Source organism: Loxodonta africana, chromosome 19 (genome assembly GCF_030014295.1).
Source record: "Loxodonta africana isolate mLoxAfr1 chromosome 19, mLoxAfr1.hap2, whole genome shotgun sequence".
Taxonomy (NCBI): Eukaryota; Metazoa; Chordata; class Mammalia; order Proboscidea; family Elephantidae; genus Loxodonta; species Loxodonta africana.
In genome coordinates, this window is record NC_087360.1 from 45,712,824 (window position 1) to 45,732,648 (window position 19,825).

General features: G+C 44.5%; 1 protein-coding gene across 3 annotated transcripts in view; it reads right to left on the bottom strand.

Moving 5' to 3' along the window:
• Window positions 1-18,541, bottom strand: part of SCARA3 (scavenger receptor class A member 3) — a 60,493-nt gene extending 41,952 nt beyond the window's left edge. For 2 of the 3 annotated variants that reach the window (XR_010318625.1, XM_003412360.4), the window contains exon 1: window positions 18,111-18,387. Coding sequence is in view for 2 of the 3 variants with exons in the window: in XM_003412360.4 (XP_003412408.3) it covers window positions 18,111-18,117 (7 nt within the window). In the remaining variant the exon portion in view is untranslated. Of the gene's footprint in view, window positions 1-18,110 lie in introns of all 3 variants that reach the window. The other variant, XM_064272653.1, reaches the window with a different exon arrangement.
• Between the last annotated feature and the right edge of the window lie 1,284 nt (window positions 18,542-19,825).

Genomic DNA, 19,825 nt, shown 5'->3' on the forward strand with positions numbered 1-19,825 from the left:
TCTTCTAGAGTATTGGCTAAATGCTGGAGGGCTTTGGTCTGGCTGCCTACATTGTATGATTCATGGCCTTTTCTCCCCTGTTCTCTCATGCACCCAAGACTCTGTTCCCGATATCCAACTTCTGTGCTTATTTGTCTGCTTCCAGCTCTTAATCTGAATTTCTTGTTTTGCTTGTTTTATTTGGTCCTTGGGGATTTTCCTGTTTTCTTTTGACTTAAGCTATGTATGTTTTGCAGTTTATCTAGCACCTAAAGTTTATAATTCAAAAATATTTTTAAGCCTGTAGTGCTAGAAGGGAGCCTGGTGTTACAACAGTTAAGTGCCCAGCTGCTAACCAAAAGGTTGGTGGTTCAAACCCACACAATGGCTCCAAGGAAAAAAGGCCTGGCAATCAGCTCCCATAAAGATTATAGCCTAGAAAACACGATGGCAGTACTACCGTGTCACATGAGGTCTCTATGAGTCAAAAATTGATTTGACAGACCTAACAATAATAACCACCTTGCTAGAAGTAGAAGCTCCAAGTTTAAAAAAAATTTTTTTTCTTTGTTTTGGCCTTTAATACAATGAAGTGCTGGGACTTGCCTCAAGGCAATCTTCACACAACCCTATAAAATTTACAGTCTGAAGCATCACTTTTGTGGACAAAAAGACTGAGGTTCAGAGAAGTTAAGAATGTTTCTTAACATCACACATATTATAAGTGGTAAAGCCAAGATTTAAACCAAGAAATCTTTTCTACTATTGTTACTCCCACTTCAAGGTAATGAGCAAAGCCTCTTCTAAATGCTGAGAAGTCTTGCTTCTGCAACTACAACGTGAGAGGGCAGAAATGAAGAGGGCCCTGCAAATGACCGAGCATATCATGGAGCCTGAAACCCGTCTAACAATGACCTGTTAGCATCCTGGGACTCTTTAGCACCTGCAACCTCACTTCCCAAGTACAGCTGAGCCACTGCTGCTGTGATCATTATTTAACACGGAAGGTAAAAGGAATACTTGCTAAGCTAAGGCAGCACTGAGTGAACTCAGTGACTAGAGATGGCCCCAAGTTAAAGATACCATCGTTACCACCAGGAATGTCTCCTGCTCATCCTCCAGGTCAAGGTTTAAACATCACTTCCACAGCAAAATCTTCCTTGACCTCCCAGACTAGATTAAGTCCCTTATTATATACTTCCATATGCTCTGTATTCTGCCTTTGTAGGCGCAATATACCTTTAATTATTTACTCAACAGCTATCTTTCCTACTGTTTATGTTCTAAGGGTAGGGACTATGTCTGCCTTGCTCTCTGCTTTATTCAAAGCACCTCATACAGTGGCTGGCAAGGGAAGTTATTGCTCAATGAACACAACTTTAAATGAACTTATGAAGGATTTTGTATTGTGCGTTATGGTAGTGGTTCTTTGCCTACACATAGAATTATTTGGAGGAGCTTTCATGATCCCAAGGCCAGGAGCCCATTCCCAGAGATTCTGATTTCAGTTTGGGGAGGTGGATACTTGGAATTTAAAGTTACGAAAGCACTTTCACATCCATTATCCCATTTGATCCCTACAACTAGCCTGAGAGAAATTATTCTCCCAATTTATAGGTGAGGGAACTGAGTTGGGGGGCAGAGGACTATAAATGCCTGACTAAAGTCAGAGAGCCAGCTAGCGGCAGAGACCTTCTGAATCCTGGTTGAGTTTTCCTTGCCACAACAACAGATCCCAGGTAGCTGCTCTCTGATAGAACTAGTGTGTTTGCCTCTATGTGTACGTGTGTGTGCATGTGTGGTGGGGGAGGGGTGAGTAAAGAGGCAGATGGAAGGAGGACTGGAAGGATGATGTGTGGGGTATGACTGAACCTTTATATGTATCCTAAGAAACCAAACTTTCCAGCCCTCTTTTGTGTCTAGGCTGCTATTCCATCATCAATCTGCCAACAGTTTATGAGGACAGCTTTTCCTGGGATGTTACCAGGATTACGACCCCTTCCACTTTCCCACAAACTAATGCCTCAGCTAAGTCAGGCTGGAATTCCTTGGTGCCTCTGTGCTCTACCTAACCAAAACCTCATCCCTAGGAGCCATGCTCTCTTGCCCCCAGATGATCTCAGCCAGAACTGCTCTGCTGACTCTCGCATTTACCACTGCCACTGTCCCCCTTGGGGAGGTATTCCTTCCCTTCCTTGAAGCAGAAATGCCTCCCCTCCTTCCTGTCCCTGTTTCTAGTTTCTCTCCATTCCTTGGTGGTGCTTTCCTGACCTCCCTTGTAGTTGGGCCTCCCCCCGTTCTGGCTCCAGAGCCAAATTCGTCACTTTACTGTTTATGGCTTTGCAGAAAATCTGGGAAGCTTTAAATCAAGCAAGACTGACACTGACCTTCACCAAACACCCCCTCAAACAGCACACAGCTTTGTCATAACTTTGTGTTCCACTGAGAGCCTGAAAAATTGGCAACCATTAGCAAGTGGGAATTAATAAAGACTCTTTTCCGGTACTTCATGGAGCAGCCCATGTGAAGGAAAATGACAGTTGCCAGCATGGATGTCAGCTCTCTCTAGACTACATTTTGGCTGTATTCCCTTTGCTGACATCTCAGCTCCATTACTCATGGCACCCCCCTACCCCCAAGAAGGTATTCTCCTCCGTCTAATCCTTTGGACTTCCTGTTCACCAGCACCCAACCACAGGCCCTGGGGACCCCTGATTTACCTATATTTGGAATGATGCAGCAACTCTCCACTGTAGTCTTGCTTACTTTAACAAGAACATAATCCAAAGCATTTGTGAGGCTCTTATAAGCCAATTCCTTTAAAAGCTGGCCTCATTACATTCACATTACACCAAGATAGTTACAGTCGGAGTATGGATGAAGACACAGTCAGAAAGAACTGACAAAAGCCTGGCTTGAAGACAGAGGCAGTAACTGATTAGAGGATGGTTGATTAGACAGGAATCTATACTTCCCTTTGCATTGACATATACATAACGGATTCACTTGTTTTTTTGGGTCTTTGTTGTAAGAGGGACCACCGGAAGTGTCTGACTACTCCGCCATCTTGGCCCCACCTCCATACTTCCCTTTACATTGAGTCAAGCAGGGCTGACAGAGGGAGGAAAAGAATATTCCTCCTCCTACCGTCTCCCATGCCTATTCTCATGTCTTCTTGGGCAATCCGATTCAGTGTTGGGCACACAGGACTTTGAAAACATTTTTATAGTGATAGAGAACCATAGATTGAGAGAGTGGAAAGGGAACTTAAAAATCACATAATCCAACTATGACATGATACAACAGCTTGGAGAGGTTAAGTGACTTCCAAGGTTGGACAGCTAGTTAGTGGTTCCTCAATGTACAGGGATTTGAAGCACGATCCAAATGTACACACAGGGTATTTGCTGAGTTGCACATCCCCAGCTCAGAAAGGCCACAGAACTAGGAGATATCCTTTCTACCCAGTCCTGACATCTGTTTACACGTCTTGCCTCCCCAGCAGGTTGTCATCACCTTAAGGTCAGGAAACCTTTCTTATGCCTCATTCAACACAGGGATGATCACATAGTGGGTGTTCAGTAAAGGTAAGTCTACCGACTGATTGAGAAGGCCTGCATCATTAGTTAATTGTTAGGTTTTGCTGGTTTTAATCAAAAGTACATTTATATTATATACACATATATATACATATATACACATATATACACATAAAAAAACGTACACATATATACACATATATATATATACGGAAACCATGGTGGCATACTGGTTAAGTGCTATGGCTGTTAACCAAAAGGTCAGCAGTTCGAATCCACCAGGCGGTCCTTGGAAACTCTATGGGTAGTTCTCTACGCTGTCCTACAGGATTGCTATCAGTTGGAATCAACTTGATGGCAATGCGTTTATATATATATATATATAAAATCTGTTAGTTTGTTGAACTGCAGTGGCTTGTGTGTTGCTATGATGCTAGAAGCTATGCCACTGGTATTTTAAATACCAACAGAGTCATCCATAGTGGACAGATTTCAGTTAAGCTTTCAGATTAAGACAGACTAGGAAGAAGGACCTGGCAGTCTACTTCTGGAAAAATCAACCAGTGAAAACCTTATGAAGAGCAGCTAAACATTGGCTAATATAGTGCCAGAGGATGAGCCCCTCAGATTTAAAGGCACTGAAAATACCACTGAGGAAGAGCTACCTCTTCAAAGTAGAGTCAACCTTAATTATGTAGATGGAGTCAAGCTTTTGGAAACTCCATTTGCTGCTGTGGTGTGATTCAAAATGAGAAGAAACAACTGCAAACATCCATTAATAATAGGAATGCAGAATGTATGAAGTGGGAATCTAGGAAAATTGGAAGTCATCAAAAATGAAATGGGATGCATAAACATTGATATCCTACGGATTAGTGACCTGAAATGGGCTGTACTGGCCATTTTGAATTGGACAATCATATAGCCTACTACACCAAGAATGAAAAATTGAAGAGGAATGGTATTGAATTCATCTTCAAAAAAACATTTCAAGATCTATCCTGAACTACAAAGCTGTTAGTGATAGGATAATATCCATATGCCTACAAGGAAGACCTCATGCCTACCTACAAGGAAGACCATGGAGCCCTGGTGGCAAGGTGGTTATGAGCTCAGGCTGCTAACCAAAAGGTCAGCTGTTTGAACCCACCAGCCACTTCTTGGAAACCCTATAGGGCAGTTCTACTCTGTCCTATAGGATCGCTATCAGCCAGAATCGATTCAAGGGCACACAACAACAAAAGGAAGACCAGTCAATATAGCTATTATTCAGATTTTCACACTAACCATTAAGGGCAAAGATGATGAAATTGGAGATTGTTACCTCTTTCTGCAGTCTGAAATTGATCAAACATGCAATCAAGATGCATTGATAATTACTGGTGATTGGAATGTGAAAGCTAGAAAAAAAGAAATCCAAAAAACACAAAATGATTAATGTTGGAGAGGTTGTGGAGAGACTGGAACACTTACATACTGCTGATGGGAATGTAAAATGGTACAACCACTTTGGAAATCGATTTGGTGCTTCCTTATAAAGCTAGAAATAGAACTACCATTCGATCCAGCAATCCCACTCCTTGGAATATATCCTAGAGAAATAAGAGCCCTTACACGAATAGATATATGCACTCCAATGTTCACTGCAGCACTGTTTACAATAGCAAAAAGATGGGAGCAACCAAGGTGCCCATCAACAGATGAATGGATAAATAAATCATGGTATATTTACACAATGGAATACTATGCATTGATAAAGAACAATGATGAATCCATGAAACATTTCATAACATGGAGGAATCTGGAAGGCATTATGCTGAGTGAAATTAGTCAGTTGCCAAACAACAAATATTGTAAGAGATCACTACTAAAAGAACTCAAGAAATAGTTTAAACAGAGAAGAAAATATTCTTTCGTGGTTACACCAGTGGGTAGGGAGGGAGAGAGAGGGGTATTCACCAGTTAGATAGTAGAAAAGAACTATTTTAGGTGAAGGGAAAGACAACACACAATACAGGAGAGGTCAGCACCACTGGACTAAACCAAAAGCAAAGATGTTTCCTGAATAAACCAAATGCTTCGAAGGCCGGCGTAGCAGAGGTGGGGGTTTGGAGACCATGGCTTCAGGGGACATCTAGGTCAATTGGCATAATAAAATCTATTAAGAAAACATTCTGCATTCCACTTTGGAGAGTGGTGTCTGGGGTCTTAAACATAAGGAAGTGGCCACCTAAGATGCATCAATTGGTCTCAACCCACCTGGAACAAGGGAGAATGAGAAACACCAAAGACACAAGGTAATTAAGAGCCCAATAGACAGGAAGGGCCACATAAACCAGAGACTACATCAGCCTGAGACTAGAAAAACTAGATGGTGCCCAGCTACAACTGATGACTGCCCTGACAGTCATTGGTTATAGGGAAAACAACAGAGAATCCCTGAGGGAGCAGGACAGCAGTTGGATGCAGACCTCAAATTCTCATAAAAAGACCAGACTTGTCTGACTGAGACTAGAAGGACCCTGGAGGTCATGGTCCCCAACCTTCTGTTAGCCCAAGACAGGAACCATTCCCAATGCGAACCCTTCAGATAGGGACTGGACTATAAGATAGAAAATGATACTGGTGAGGAGTGAGCTTCTTCGATCAAGTAGACACATGAGACTATGTGGGATGCTCCTGTCTGGAGAGGAGATGAGAAGGCAGAAGGGAACAGAAGCTGGCTGAATGGACACGGAAATAGAGGGTGGAGTAGAAGGAGTGTGCTGTCTCATTAGGGGGAGAGCAACTAGGATTATATGGCAAGGAGTATATAAATTTTTATATGAGAGACTGACTTGATTTGTGAACTTTCACTTATAGCACAATAATAATTAAAAAAAGAAAAAAGTTGGAAACAAAGAAGAAGGATCAGTAGCTGGAAAATATGATTTTGTTGATAGAAACGACACCGGACATCCATGATAGAATTTTGCAAGAGCAACAACTTATTCATTGCAAGTATCTTTTTTCAACAACATAAACAGCTACTATACACATGGACCTTGCCAGGTGGAATATGCATGAATCAAACAAACTACATCTGTGGAAAGAGACAATGGAGAAGTTCAATATCATCAGTCAGAACAAAGCCAGGGCTGACTGTGGAACAGATCATCAGTTGCTCATATGCAAGTTCAAGTTGAAGCTGAAGAAAATTAGAACAAGTCCACAAAAGCCAAAGTATGACCTTGAGTATATTCCACCTGAATTTAGAGACCATATCAAGAATAGATTAGACTCATTAAACACTAATGACCCAAGACAAGACAAGTTGTGGAAGGACATCATACATGAAGAAAGAGGTCATTAAAAAGACAGGAGAGAAAGAAAAGACCAGAATGGATGGCAGAAGAGACTGAAACTTGCTCTTGAATGTAGAGTAGCTAAAGCATAAGGAGGAAATGATGAAGTAAAAGAGCTGAACTAAAGATTTTGAAGGGTAGCTCGAGAAAACAAAGTGTTATAATGATGTGTGCAAAGACCTGGAGTTAGAAAATCAAAAAGGAAGAAGGCATTTCTCAAGCTGAAAGAACTAAAGAAGAAATTCAACCCTCAAGTTGCAATTCTGAAGGATGCTATGGGCAAAATACTGAACGACTCAAGAGGCATCAAAAGAAGATGGAAGGAATACACAGAGTCACTGTACCATAACTAATTGGTTGACATTCAGTCATTTCAGGAGGTAGCATATGATTAAGAACCAATGGTACTAAAGGAAGGAGTCCAAGCTGCATTGAAGTTACTGGCAAAAAGCAAGACTCCAGGAATCAACCGAATACCAGTTGAGATGTTTCAACAAATGGATGCAGTGCTGGAGGTGCTCACTCATCAATACCAAGAAATTTGGAAGATAGCTACCTCGTCAACCGACTGGAAGAGATCCATATTTATGCCTATTCCAAAGAAAGGTATGCACATTGCAAAGAACGCAGAAATTATGGAACAATATCATTAATATCACACACAAGGAAAATTTTGCTGAAGATCATTAAAAAACAGTTGCAGCAGCATATTGACAGGGAACTGCCAGAAATTCAAGCCAGAATCAGAAGAGGACATGGAATGAGCAATATCATTGCTGATATCAGATGGATTCTGGCTGAAAGCAGAGTATACCAGAAAGATGTTTACCTGTGTTTTATTGACTATGCAAAGGCATTTGGCTGTGTAGATGATAGCAAATATTGATAACATTAAGAAGAAAGGGAATTCCAGAACACTTAATTGTGCTCAGGAGGAAACTTTACATAGATCAAGAGGCAGTCATTGGAACAGAACAAGGGGATACTGTGTTATTTAAAATCAGGAAAGGTGTGCATCAGGGTTGTATCCTTTCACCACACTTATTCAATCTGCATGCTGAGCAAATAATCCGAGAAACTGGACTATATGAAGAAGAAAGGGGCATCAGGATTGGAGAAAGACTCATTAACAACATGCATTATGCAGATGACACAACCTTGCTCGCTGAGAGTGAAGAAGGCTTGAGGCACTTACTGATGAAGATCAAAGACTTCATTCAGTATGGATTACACCTCAACATAAACAAAACACACATACTCACGACTGGACCAATAAGCAACATCATGGTAAATGGAGAAAAGATTGAAGTTGACAAGGACTTATTTTACTTGAAACCACAATCAACGGCCATGGAAGCAGTAGTCAGGAAATCGAACGATGCATTGCATTGGGTAAATTTGCTGCAAAAGATCTCTTTAAAGTGTTGAAGAGCAAAGATGTAACTTTAAGGACTAAGGTGTGCCTGACCCAAACCATGGTGCTTTCTATCGCCTCAAATGCATGTGAAAGCTGGGCAATGAATAAGGAAGACTGAAGGAGAATTGACGCCTTTGAGTTGTTGTGTTGGCGAGTAATATTGAATATACCAAAGCCTGACAAAAGAGCAAACAAATTTGTCTTGGAAGAAATATAGCCAGAATGCTTCTTAGAAACGAGGATGGTGAGACTTCATCTCACATAATTTGGGCATGTTATCAGGAGGGACCAGTCCCTGGAGAGGGATGTCATGCTTGGTAAAGAGGAGGGTTAGCGAAAAAGAGAAAGACCCTCAACAAGATGGATTGACACAGTCGCTGCAACAAAGGGCTCAAGCATAACAATGATTGTGAGGATGGCATATGACCCAGCAGTGTTTCGTTCTGTTGTACATGGGGTCGCTATGAGTTTGTGTGTGTGTGTGCATGTAAAATTCATGATTTAAAATATGGTTTAGTCTTTCTCAGAATTCCTTGTGGTGGTTTAGTCGGAGAATTCTTGCCTTCCATGCAGAAGACCTGAATTTGATTCCTAGCCAGTACCTCTTATGTGCAGCCACCACCACCTGTCTGACAGTAGAGGCCTGTGTGTTGCTATGATCCTGAACAGCTTCCAGTGGAACTTCCAGATAAGACAGACTAGGAAGAAAGCCTGGCAATCTACTCCCCAAAAACTCAGCCAATGAAAACCCTATGGCTCACAATGGTCCAGTTCTCTTGTGCATGGGAATTCGGGGGCCGACTTGATGACAGCTAACAACAACCACAACAGGGAGTGTTGGGGAATATTAATGTATTGAGGATGCAAAGGACTTAAAATGAACGCACAGAGGTCTAATGTTTGAAGCGAAAAGGGATGAACTAAGGAGGGAAGAGACAAATGCAGCAAAATTTTGGATCTGCTTCCCTCCCTTTCTCAGAAGCAGAATGAAGGATATGATATTCCTTTCCTAAAGCTATAACAGCTATTGTTAATGGGGGAAAAAGACCTTATCTTTTTCCATTGGTGTTCCAGTTAATTGCTTTAGAATACTACCTGCATTTGAATGGCCCTCTAAGATAAGGCCCTGGTTCTTCCCTGTGTCATACATAAATACAAAAATCCATGTAATGCAGGACTTTTGATATGCTAAAAACTGAAGAACATCTTAGTGTAAAATGTTATGGGACGTTGGGTGTCTGGAATGGGTGAAGGTGTCATATTATAGACATGAGTGTCTGAAGGGAAGTTAAGTTTCTAGGAGGACCCAAATTAGAAATTACCTCTGTTGCCTACTTTTTTTTTTTCTTCCATTTTTCATTCTGCTTGTTCCAAAATAAAGCCTATTGCAACAGGAGGGATGGAGTTGAGAGAGGACACTGGAGAAGAAATTGTAATGCCTGGGCCTACAAACCTCCAGGAAAGGTTCTCTTGGGATAAACTTGGGGTAGCACGCTCCTCTGGGAATTATGGCAAAGCAAATATCTAAGACTTTATGATTCAGTTTTTGCCTCCTCATTTATCAGAGGCCCCAAGGGTGATAGCCGTCATGAGCGAGTTAATGGGCTTTGGTCCTTGTAATAAGGGGGTCATTGGTGGTTTCGTGGTAAAATTCTCGCCTTTCAGGTTTGATTCCCAGCCAACGCACTTCACGTGCCACTACCACCCATCTGTCGGAGGAGGGTTGTGTGTTGCTAAAATGCTGAACACCTTTCAGCAGAGCTTCCAGCCTAAGACAGACTAGGAAAAAAGGCCTGGTGATCTACTTCTGAAAATCAGCCAGTGAAGGCCCTGTGGATTACAACAGTCTGATATCATTGTGCATGAGGTTGCCATGAGTCAGGGGCTGACTCAACAGTGGTTAACAACACCAATAATACTGTAATAAAGAAGTCAGCCCTACAATTTACCTGGTGAAGACACAGTTAGGCCCTATTCTTTATCTAGTGATTGCTGCCCAAATTCACAGGCAATGTCCTTGGAAAAAAACAAATATCCTTCGAACGCCAGTGTTGCAAGCCCAGGCCCATAATGTAGTGGTAACCACTGAAGGTTTTAAAGGGCCTCTGTTCCTTTCGTATCTAAGATCATAATATCCAACTAAAACACCAGAAGGACAAGCACAAGAGGGGAACTACTGTGTTTTCCATTTCCCACAGAGCTACGTAGAAAGCTTGATTAAAGGTACATGTCTTGGCACATTGCTAAGTGTGGTTGTTGATTGTGTTGGGGTTGAGCTTGGTTCACCTCTCCAGAGCCTGGAGCTGTTAACCAACTGCTAACTCAACTGTGGTCACCAGGTGTGACTTTCTTTTGGTTGACCAAAAATGTGTTGCTGATTCACTCTTTAGCTTTTCTGGGACTGCATTTTTCCATAAGAGTCAGCAAAAGGGGAGAGATTCGAGGAACTGAATAAAAGGTCTTTCTTGGGAACTTCAAGGAACATATTTTGATGATTATCTTCTGTGGAGTTAACAGAGTGGGTTTTCAAAACAGCCAATTGGGTCAGTAAAAATAAAAATTTCAGAGTCTTCTCAGGAGTCCATGCTATATTTAAAATTACAGAATAGCTATAGTTTAAGGTCTGAGAATGCTATAATTAAGGTTGCAAAATTGTTTTCATTAGAACCTTCCTGCCCGCAACTCCTCCCCACAAGCTTCCTTTGTGGCAAGTCTGTATTCGGGTGGGAATCAGTCTGCCCTTCAAGCTTTTTTCTGTACATCTCCCCAACTTTTTTTCCCTAATTCCCACAGCATTAAACTTTTACACTTCCTACTTCACCCAGGCTATCAGCTACATTGAATTCCAACAACAGCCTAAGCCTCCAGGGTCAGCTTTAATTCCCTGGTGCCTTTAGCTTTCTCATTTTTTCATTCACTCCTCACCCTGTTTTCTCTGCACTGGGTTAGGGAAGCACAGCACTGTGGGAGCATGTCAGAAAGTGTTGCGTCTTGACCCTACAAAGTCCTACCATCTGAATCCTCACTTGCTATTCTTGAGTTTCCCTTCCTCTCAGCCCACCTCATTCTCCAAAGATGAGCTCACCACCCACTTTACTGAAAAGATCAAAACCATTAGGTTTAAACTTCTTTGCCTTCCCCTAATGATGCTTATAAACAGTCTCATCCAGTCTTGTAGCTTTGACACTTCCTGAAGATGCCCATGCCTCACACCCAGTGTGGGTGAGGGTCTCGGGAAACAGACCCTTTCATGAGTTTGGAAGGCAGTATGGTACTTATTCCAAAACTTCAAATGAGCATGTCCTCTGTCTCAGCAATCCCCTCCTAGGAAAATTTCTAAGGAGATAATTATATAACTACATAAAAATATATTTGTAAAGATTATCATTGCATGCAATAATAAACCTGAAGAAAAAAATGTAAAGAGCTTAAATGCCCATCCATAATTGATTAAATAAATTATTATAGAGCCATACTGCAGAATGCTATGCAACTATTAAAAAGGATACAGTAGATCTATATTTACTCCCTGGGAAAGATATCTATACCCTATTGCTGAAAGTTTAAAATACATACCACAGAATAACATGGACAGTATAATCTTCCCTATCCCATAGTTTTCCCAAAAACTCCGGGTGCAAATTTACCCAGAAAGATGTCTGAAAGAATGTTTACCGTATGTTCCTTTTCTGAATTTTTACATTTTTTCTTTGACAATGAGTATGTATTCATAAAATCATAAAGATTAAATGCAACTAGTAATGCAAAAAGTCTTCTCTCTGTTCCCTTGTTGTTGTTCTTAGTTGCAATCCAGTTGATACTGACTCAAGGTGACCCAATGTGTTACAGAGTAGAACTGCTCTGTAGGGTTTTCTTAAATACAATCTTACCAGGCCTTTCTTCATGCCCCTTAGGTCTCAATGAAAGAGAAGCCTTTGCTCTTTCCAACGCAAATCCCACTCACTTTTCCCTCCTTATCACTGTGCCCCCTCCATTTCCGTTCTCTTCTTTTCCTATACCTTCAAGTTTAAGCACAAGCCATCCCTACATTGAAAAATTCCCTGTATCCAGCCCTGCTTCTCACTTTAATGCCTTAGTTCCTTTTTTCTGAAACTTATTTAACGACATCCTTCTCTATACCTTTGCTTCAAATTTACCCAATGCAATCTGACTTTCTAATAATCAAATAATCCTATGCTTGCTGTATAACATTCAACATTGTTGACCATTTCCTCCTTTTTTGAAATGTTTTCTTCTCAGTTTCCATGACACTGCCGTCATAATTCACCTGTGTCTCTAGTCAATCCTCTTGGCGCCTTCACAGGCTCATTTTCTTCCTCCCATTCTCTAAGAGTAGAGATTTCCCAATGTGGGCTAAAATCACTACAGAAAGTCTCAAGGGAGAGGTGGTAAACCAGCCTTCTCCTGCTCAAATCCTGCCAGGGGCTCTCAACTGTCAACAGGACAAAATTGGACGCTCTTAGCCTGGCATTCAAGACCTTCCTAATCACATGGCTCCTTGCATCTCTAGGCAAACCATCTATTCCAGCCAAATCTCTCTCTCCACCACTCTCTGAGTCCTACACGATGTCCTAGTGCCCAGCTTTCTCTCACACTATTTCTGGCTTCCCCTGACTGTCCCTTGACTGACTCAATCCCAATCTCCCCTCCCCCCACCAACTCCTCCCTTCAGCCTTTCTGAATTGCCTCTACTTTAAATGCTCTCTTTCTCTCACGCCTGGGAATTCCTATTATATCTATTGTAGATACCACTCATATACTCCTTTGCTTCATCTATCTTGACTATTTAGTTCTCTTCTTAGGTGTACATGTGTTCTTCTGCCTTGAGGGCAGGAGCCACCGTTGCTTATTTTTGAGCTAGTGTGCCTTCTCTCAAAAAGCAGATGCTCAATACATGTTTGCTGACTGAAAAGTGTGCAACAACATCCCAAAATATCCAATTTTTTAGCTTCTGTTCAGGGGGAGGTGAAGGTATCTCATCTGTTAAAGGAGGTGTCTGCAGGCCACTAACTAGAAATGTTCAGAGTACTCTTGGAAAAAATATGGATCTGGAGCCCAGAGAAGTAGATCTGGGATTATCGGCCTAATCCCATGTGTCAAAACTACAAGGCTGGATGAGACTGTTCAAGGAACAGGTGCCCAGTAGACAAGCAGTCTGTGGCTGAAACCCCTAAACTCTCCCAGAGGAAGGGCAGCAAAGGAGAGATAGGAAAAGAATCAATACTACCCACAAACTCTCTCATTGGGACCTCTATTATGACACCACTTTCAATCTTTCTTGAGCAGTATGTGCATATATTTTAAGTATCCTAGTAAAGAGTAAACGCCTTGAGAGAAAGGCAGTGTCTGAACTCTTCTTTATATTTTTCACAGCAATTTGTACAAGCCCTGGTATTTGGCAGTTGCTCAATAAATGTTTGTTAAATAGAAGCCTGGATCTTTATTGAATACCTGTGTTAGGTTCTGGATATGCAATGCTATGATTCTTGCCTCTAAGGATTTCAGCCCAGTGGGGGATCAGATATGTTCACTTACTGAACAAATTCAGTAAACACCTCCTAAATGCCAGGAATGAAACAGTGAAAAAGCAGACAAGGCTCCTATCCTTGTGAAACTCTTAGTCTCATACAACCCTGTGGACTTTACAGTCTTGTTCTGGGAAAAAATATATATACACACAAAAATACATATATGTATATTAAGCAAGATACACATGGGCTTACTTCTGTTTACTTACTAATCCGTAGTGCACAATTTTACCTGTTTTTTTTTTTTACCATATCAAAGTAAGCCCACACATACCTTGCTTATCGGGTAACCTGTCCCTGTCTTTGCCACCTCAACTCCTTTTCTTCTAGCCCCAGGTTTCTTCCAGTGCCCTGAGGTTTGGGTGTAGAGGTCAGGCTTTCAAAGGATACCCAGTCTGCCAATGCAGATCATGGGGCCCACTCATGACTGGATATAATCTGCTTCCAGCCAAGCTGTGTGAGGTAGATTTTTCCTGGGATAACATTGCTTTATTTTTTTTTTTACAGCCCCCTCCCCTCCCTGCTTGCCCTTTGCTCACGTGGTATGGGCATTGCACTGGGATGTTGCTGGGCAGGATTAATACACCCACGCTTGGAGAAAAGCAGGGTACGGCCTTGCCCTCTTCATGGCAGCTGAGGAGAAATCTCTCAGGGGCAAAGGAGTGGCCCATGGAGCAGACCTGCTTCCAACCATCTTTACCAAGTCACATCCTGTCTCCAAGTGGTACTCCTGGGTCAATCACAGCACATCAGAGCAGGAAAGGGGCCTGGGGACCACCCAGAAGGACAATGGGACCTAAAGAGGGAAAATGATTTGAACAGAGCCTCCCATGGGGCCTAGAGCCCATGTCTTCTACTCTCAAATCAGTGATCTTCACAGAGTACCAGGTTGCTTCTTGAGGGGGTGGCAGCCTCATATTAGCTAGGAGGGTTCCCACTTCAGGCCCCTCTCATGGGAGGTGTGTAAACAATTCCATGAGTGGCTGTCAATGGCTCAGACAATCCAGCAGGAAACTCTGGGGTGGGCCCTTCACCAAGTTGCTGTGTGAGCAGGCACTCGTGAAAGGGGCACCAGCTGGAGCCAGGTGCAGGTTTGCTTCAAGAGATGGCTGCCTGGGAGGGCTGCTGGTGGCAGGAGGGGCCTTGGGTTGGAAACAAGCTTGGCTGATAGAGTGGCCCCAGCCGTGGGCAGTGGTGGGCAGTGCTCCTTGACAAGCGTGTTTTTTTTGTTCTAAGTACCTTCTCCACCAACGCCCCCTCTCCCCATAAAACATAACATCACAGTATTTGCTTTGAGCGGGGAACTGACTCTTTGCCAACAGATGTAAATCTGCAGATTGGCGGGGGCTTTCCAGGAACATGTGAAGCCAGCTTCCTCTCAGGGAAGGGCTGCTCTGGAAGAGGCTGCCCAGCTTTGCCAGACACTTTACTTTTTCCATGAGGGTGAAAAAAGTCCTGACTCTTCATACTCTATAGATCCAAATGCCAAATATTTGCTGTCTGTTCTGCTGTTTCCATTTCAGGTGGAGGTGGCAGAATTCCTGGCTGGCAAGGAGGACTGCGGGAATGCTCTCTAGGGAGAGTTACCCTGGGAATCAGTGCTCTGCCTCCCCTGGGCATCTCTGCAGCCTCAGCCTCAGGGATATAACAGGAGATCATTGCAGGTCTCCCAGGGACCGCAGAAAAAAAAATACAGGAGTGTTGCCCTGAAGGCCTCAGTGGACTCAAAATCCTGTCCCACAGGATGGTGAGGATTTTGGTTCAGAGTGAAGAAAAAGGAGCTGGGGGGGGGGGGAGGGGCGGGACTTGCTTGTAGAAAGAATCCCATAAGCTTCCCAACCACCAGGCAAGGAGGATCCTGGAACTAGACAGAATGTTTCAAGCTGTCCTTGGGTACCACCTCCTGAATACTCATTTACACCAGCTCTTTTCTCTCACATATTGTTGTTGTTAGTTGCCTTTGATTCGATTTTGACTCATTGTGACCTCATGTGTGCAGAATAGAACTGTTTCACAGGGTTTTCAAGGCTGTGACCTTTCAGAAGCTGTTCAGCAGGCCTTACTTCCAAGGTGCCTCTGGGTGAGTTTGAAACGCCAACCTTTTGGTTAGTAGTCCAGTGCTTAACGATTTGCGCCATCCAGGGACTCCTACTATATTGTGTGTGCTTTTGAGTTGATTCAGACTCGTAGTGACCTTACGGCAGAATGGAGCTGCCCCATAGGGTTTCTTAGGCTGTAATCTTCATGGGAGAAGATTGTCAGGTCTTTTCTCCTGCAGAGCCGCTGGTAGGTTCATTGCTTTACCTTCCAATTAGCAGTCAAGCACTTAACCATTGCTCCCCCAGGGCTCCTTCTCCTACTTATAGAAGAATAGAATTGCTTCACTGAGTTTCAGAAAGGTAAGTCTCTGTATATCACTGACTCCTTCCTCCTTGGGAGATGCATAGCTCCTTAATTTCAGAGAATTTTGGCCCTGCCTGTCTATCTCATTATATTTTCTCTTATAGTGTTTGTAATGTTGGTAGAGCCAAAACCACTCTGAGAATATGTAATGTCTTACTATCACCATTAAGGTCCAGAGGAGTGTGACCCCAAAGCCTGTGATGAGATGGGGTCTAAGACCTTTCCTGAAGCTTCTGGAAAGACTGCTAACCTAGGGCCTGCTAACTGGTGAGTATACTGCTCCATAGATATGGTAGCTAAGATCAGGAGCTTGGTGGGTAAGGCTCCTCTCTGTATGCCAAGGGAACTCCCTGGGTTGACTATAACTTGCTTGCCTCATCCCAGGCAGTTCAAGAGATGGTAAGACCATCAGAAAGCACAGACAAAACATGCCAGAGGCCAGAGGGGAGGAAGCAACACAGAGGCAGGGGTGTATTAGAAAGTGCTCTGGGCTAGAAGTCAGGAACCCTGGGCTCTAGTCTCACTGTGTGGATCTTGGACAAGTCACTTCTCCTGTCCAAAGGTTTGGCTACATAATTTGTGAGGCCCAGTAGTATAAAAATTACTAAGAATTTCAAGAAGACAACATCAGGTCATTCAAACAAATGTGCGGCCCTTCTAAGCATGTGGCTACACGTGACTGCACAGGCTGCACAGCCATGAAGCTCATCCTGGCTGTTCAGGCCTCAGTTTCCTCAACTGTACAATATGGAAGCTAGATTCAATCAGAGTTTTGTCTGTGGAACTCCTATTTGCAATGAACCTTTAGAAGCTTATATGTAAAAGAGACAAACAGAGCTGCTCTGGTTGAAACAGGGATGAGAGGTCTCAGTCCCACCGCTTCTGCCCTCTATATATTCTTCAGCAACACCTGAGAGTATATATACTTTAAAGCCCTGCAGATAATTTTGAAGGTCCTTTTCAGTTCCAACGTTCGAAAAGTTAATGAGGTGGTCAGCTTCTCACTGCTAGGAGCATAAGTATCCATCAGGGATGCTACGGAAGTTCTCTTAAAACACATGGAAGATAGCATTCAAAAAGCTCAAAGGTTCTCCCTGCCACATATGATGACTCCAAAGCCTGCCTCTCCCCTAAACTCAAAATGAATTTGAAGACCAGGCAGGCTTGGCTGGGCCTCAAGAAAGCCAGGCCCAGGAACACCACATGGAACCAAGTGTTGTTCTTGTCTCCATCCTGAGAACCCACTAAAGGACTGCTTTGGTGATGACTCAGGTACCCTGGGGAGATCTCAGGTCTGGGCCACAGGCCTTCCCCAGCTGTTTCATCCTGAGGAAATCAGAGGGAGGGTCAGCCAAGGTTCAAAGGTTGGGAAGTGCAGGGCCTGGGCTGAGGAGCTCTGACACAGCAGTCTTCTCTTGGGGAAGAAGGGGTTGAAGTTCCTTGAGGAGAATTTTGGAGAAGGCTAGGTGGGGGCTGCTGGAGACCCTGAGATCAGTCCTATGAGTGGGGATTTACACTGCTAGAAGGTTGAGCTGGTGATGTCTTTCTGCACTGACTGGATAAAGGCATCGGAAACTTCTTTGGGATTTAAAATTGTTTTTGAGGCATAGAGCAATGCACGCTGAGAACAGCACTGTGAAGGGGGTTGTGTGTCGACTTTCTCCAGCTTCCCTCTCCTCTCTCCTTTGCTCTTGACTTCGGGGCCCTCTCCTCCCAATAAGTTAACTTTCTCAGTATGATTAAAAAGGCCGGGGGGTGACCCCTAAATTTCTTCCCTGAGTCTTCTCCTACTCTCAGTTCTGCCTCCCGGGCAGAGGGTGGGGGCAGCCGCCGAGGATCTCACCCTAGGAATTCCCACCCTGGCCAGCCCGGGGCTTACCTTTCATGGTCCCTTCTGCCGGGGCTTCAGGGGGGACCCGCTGAAGGCTGCTCGGCCTGAGGCTTTCTCGATGGAGTGACCCAGAGTGAATCCTGAGGGTCCTTAAAGGGCAACCGGTCGCCGCCCCTTAAGCGCTGCCCGCGTGGGTGGGTGCGAAGCCAAAGTCATGCTCGGCGGCCCAGGGTCGCAGGCCGAGGGCTGAGGGAGGGTCCCGCGGGTCTAGCCGCCTGGGGGGCGCCTCCACCGGGCGCCTAGCGCGGGACCCCGCCGCCCAGGGCGCGCATCCCGCCGCCGGAGCCCTCCACAGCGCTCGCCTCCCACTAGCTGCCGGCGATCCCAGGACTGCGCCCGGCCTCCTCGCCTCGCGCTTCCTCCCTCTCCTCCCTCTCTAACTCGTCACTTCTTGGGCCCCGGCCCAGATCAACTTCCTTGGTATTTTCAAAACTGCCGCGGCCAGGCCTCTTTGTGCCGCCGCCGGGTCCCCTCGGCCCGCCCGGGCCCGCCCCGCCGCGGCCTGCCAGTTCCGAGCGCCGCCCGCCCCTCGGCGCCCTCGGCCCGGGTGGAGGGCCTCGAACCCTGGTCCCGAGGCCGCGCTTTCCACTCCAGACGCCTAGACTCGAGCTCCGAGCTCTGGCTCTCCTTACCCCGCTAGCCCCGCGCCGCCTCCCCGCCCTGCTGCAGGAATCCTGGCTGCCACAATACCCCAGGACGCCGCTGCGCTGGCGACTGGCTGGGAAGGGTCTTCTTAGAGCAGCTGTTTTCACTATTGGAACCGTCGTAGTGAATAGGCGAAACTCCGTTATTTTACCCCTGAGCTTTTCTTCCTCACCTATCTCTAGGGGAAAGGGAGCGGGAGAAGGAAGGATTCCTGGGTTCCAGCCTCAGCTCCAACTTTCCCGGTTTGCCAGAAATTGTCCTGGTTTTAGAACTGAAAGTTCCGCATCGGGAAACCCCTCAAACCGGGGCAATACAGGACTTTTGGTCACCCGAGATCTGCCGCTTCCTGGCTAAATGACCTTGGCCAGGCACTTCCTGTCTCCAAGACTCAGTTTTCTAAGGGAAAGAATTGGGCAGCAAGCGCTCCCCAATTCTGTGATTATGCCCATGGAGGGGCCTCTGGTGTAAAAAATTATTGCAGACCTCTCTGGAGACATCTAAGAGGAACTGTCTTCAAACAAGGAGTTTTGACTCTTGTCATAGGTTCTCCTCCAGGGTTCTCATTATGTCATTCTTCATTGATAGAACAAACATTAACTGAGCACCTTCCATGTACCAGGCTGTGTCCTAAGCTCTGGGGAGTGTGATGAACAAGTCGACATGGTTCCTGTCCTCATGGGGTTTCATTCTGGCTGGGAAAGCCAACAATTAAGCGAGTAATGGTACTGAAGTGAGATGAGTGTTAGGGCAGGAAGGTTCAGGGAGAAACCACAGCCTGGTCTCTTTTGATTGCTATGGCCAGTCGCTTCTCCACATCCTCATCCCGCCCCCAGAACCAGTGAGATATAGATATATAGATACAGATATAGATATATATAAATGAATGAATGAATGGAAATTTACTTCAAGGAATTGGCTCACATGATTGTGGGGTGGCTGACAAGTTCAAAATCTGTAGCTCAGGTGGCAGGCTGGAAACTTCTTGCAGGCTCACATCCCAAAATCCGTAGATCAGGGGATACAGAGTAGAGAGAGAGAAAGAGTGAGTTCTGCCAAAA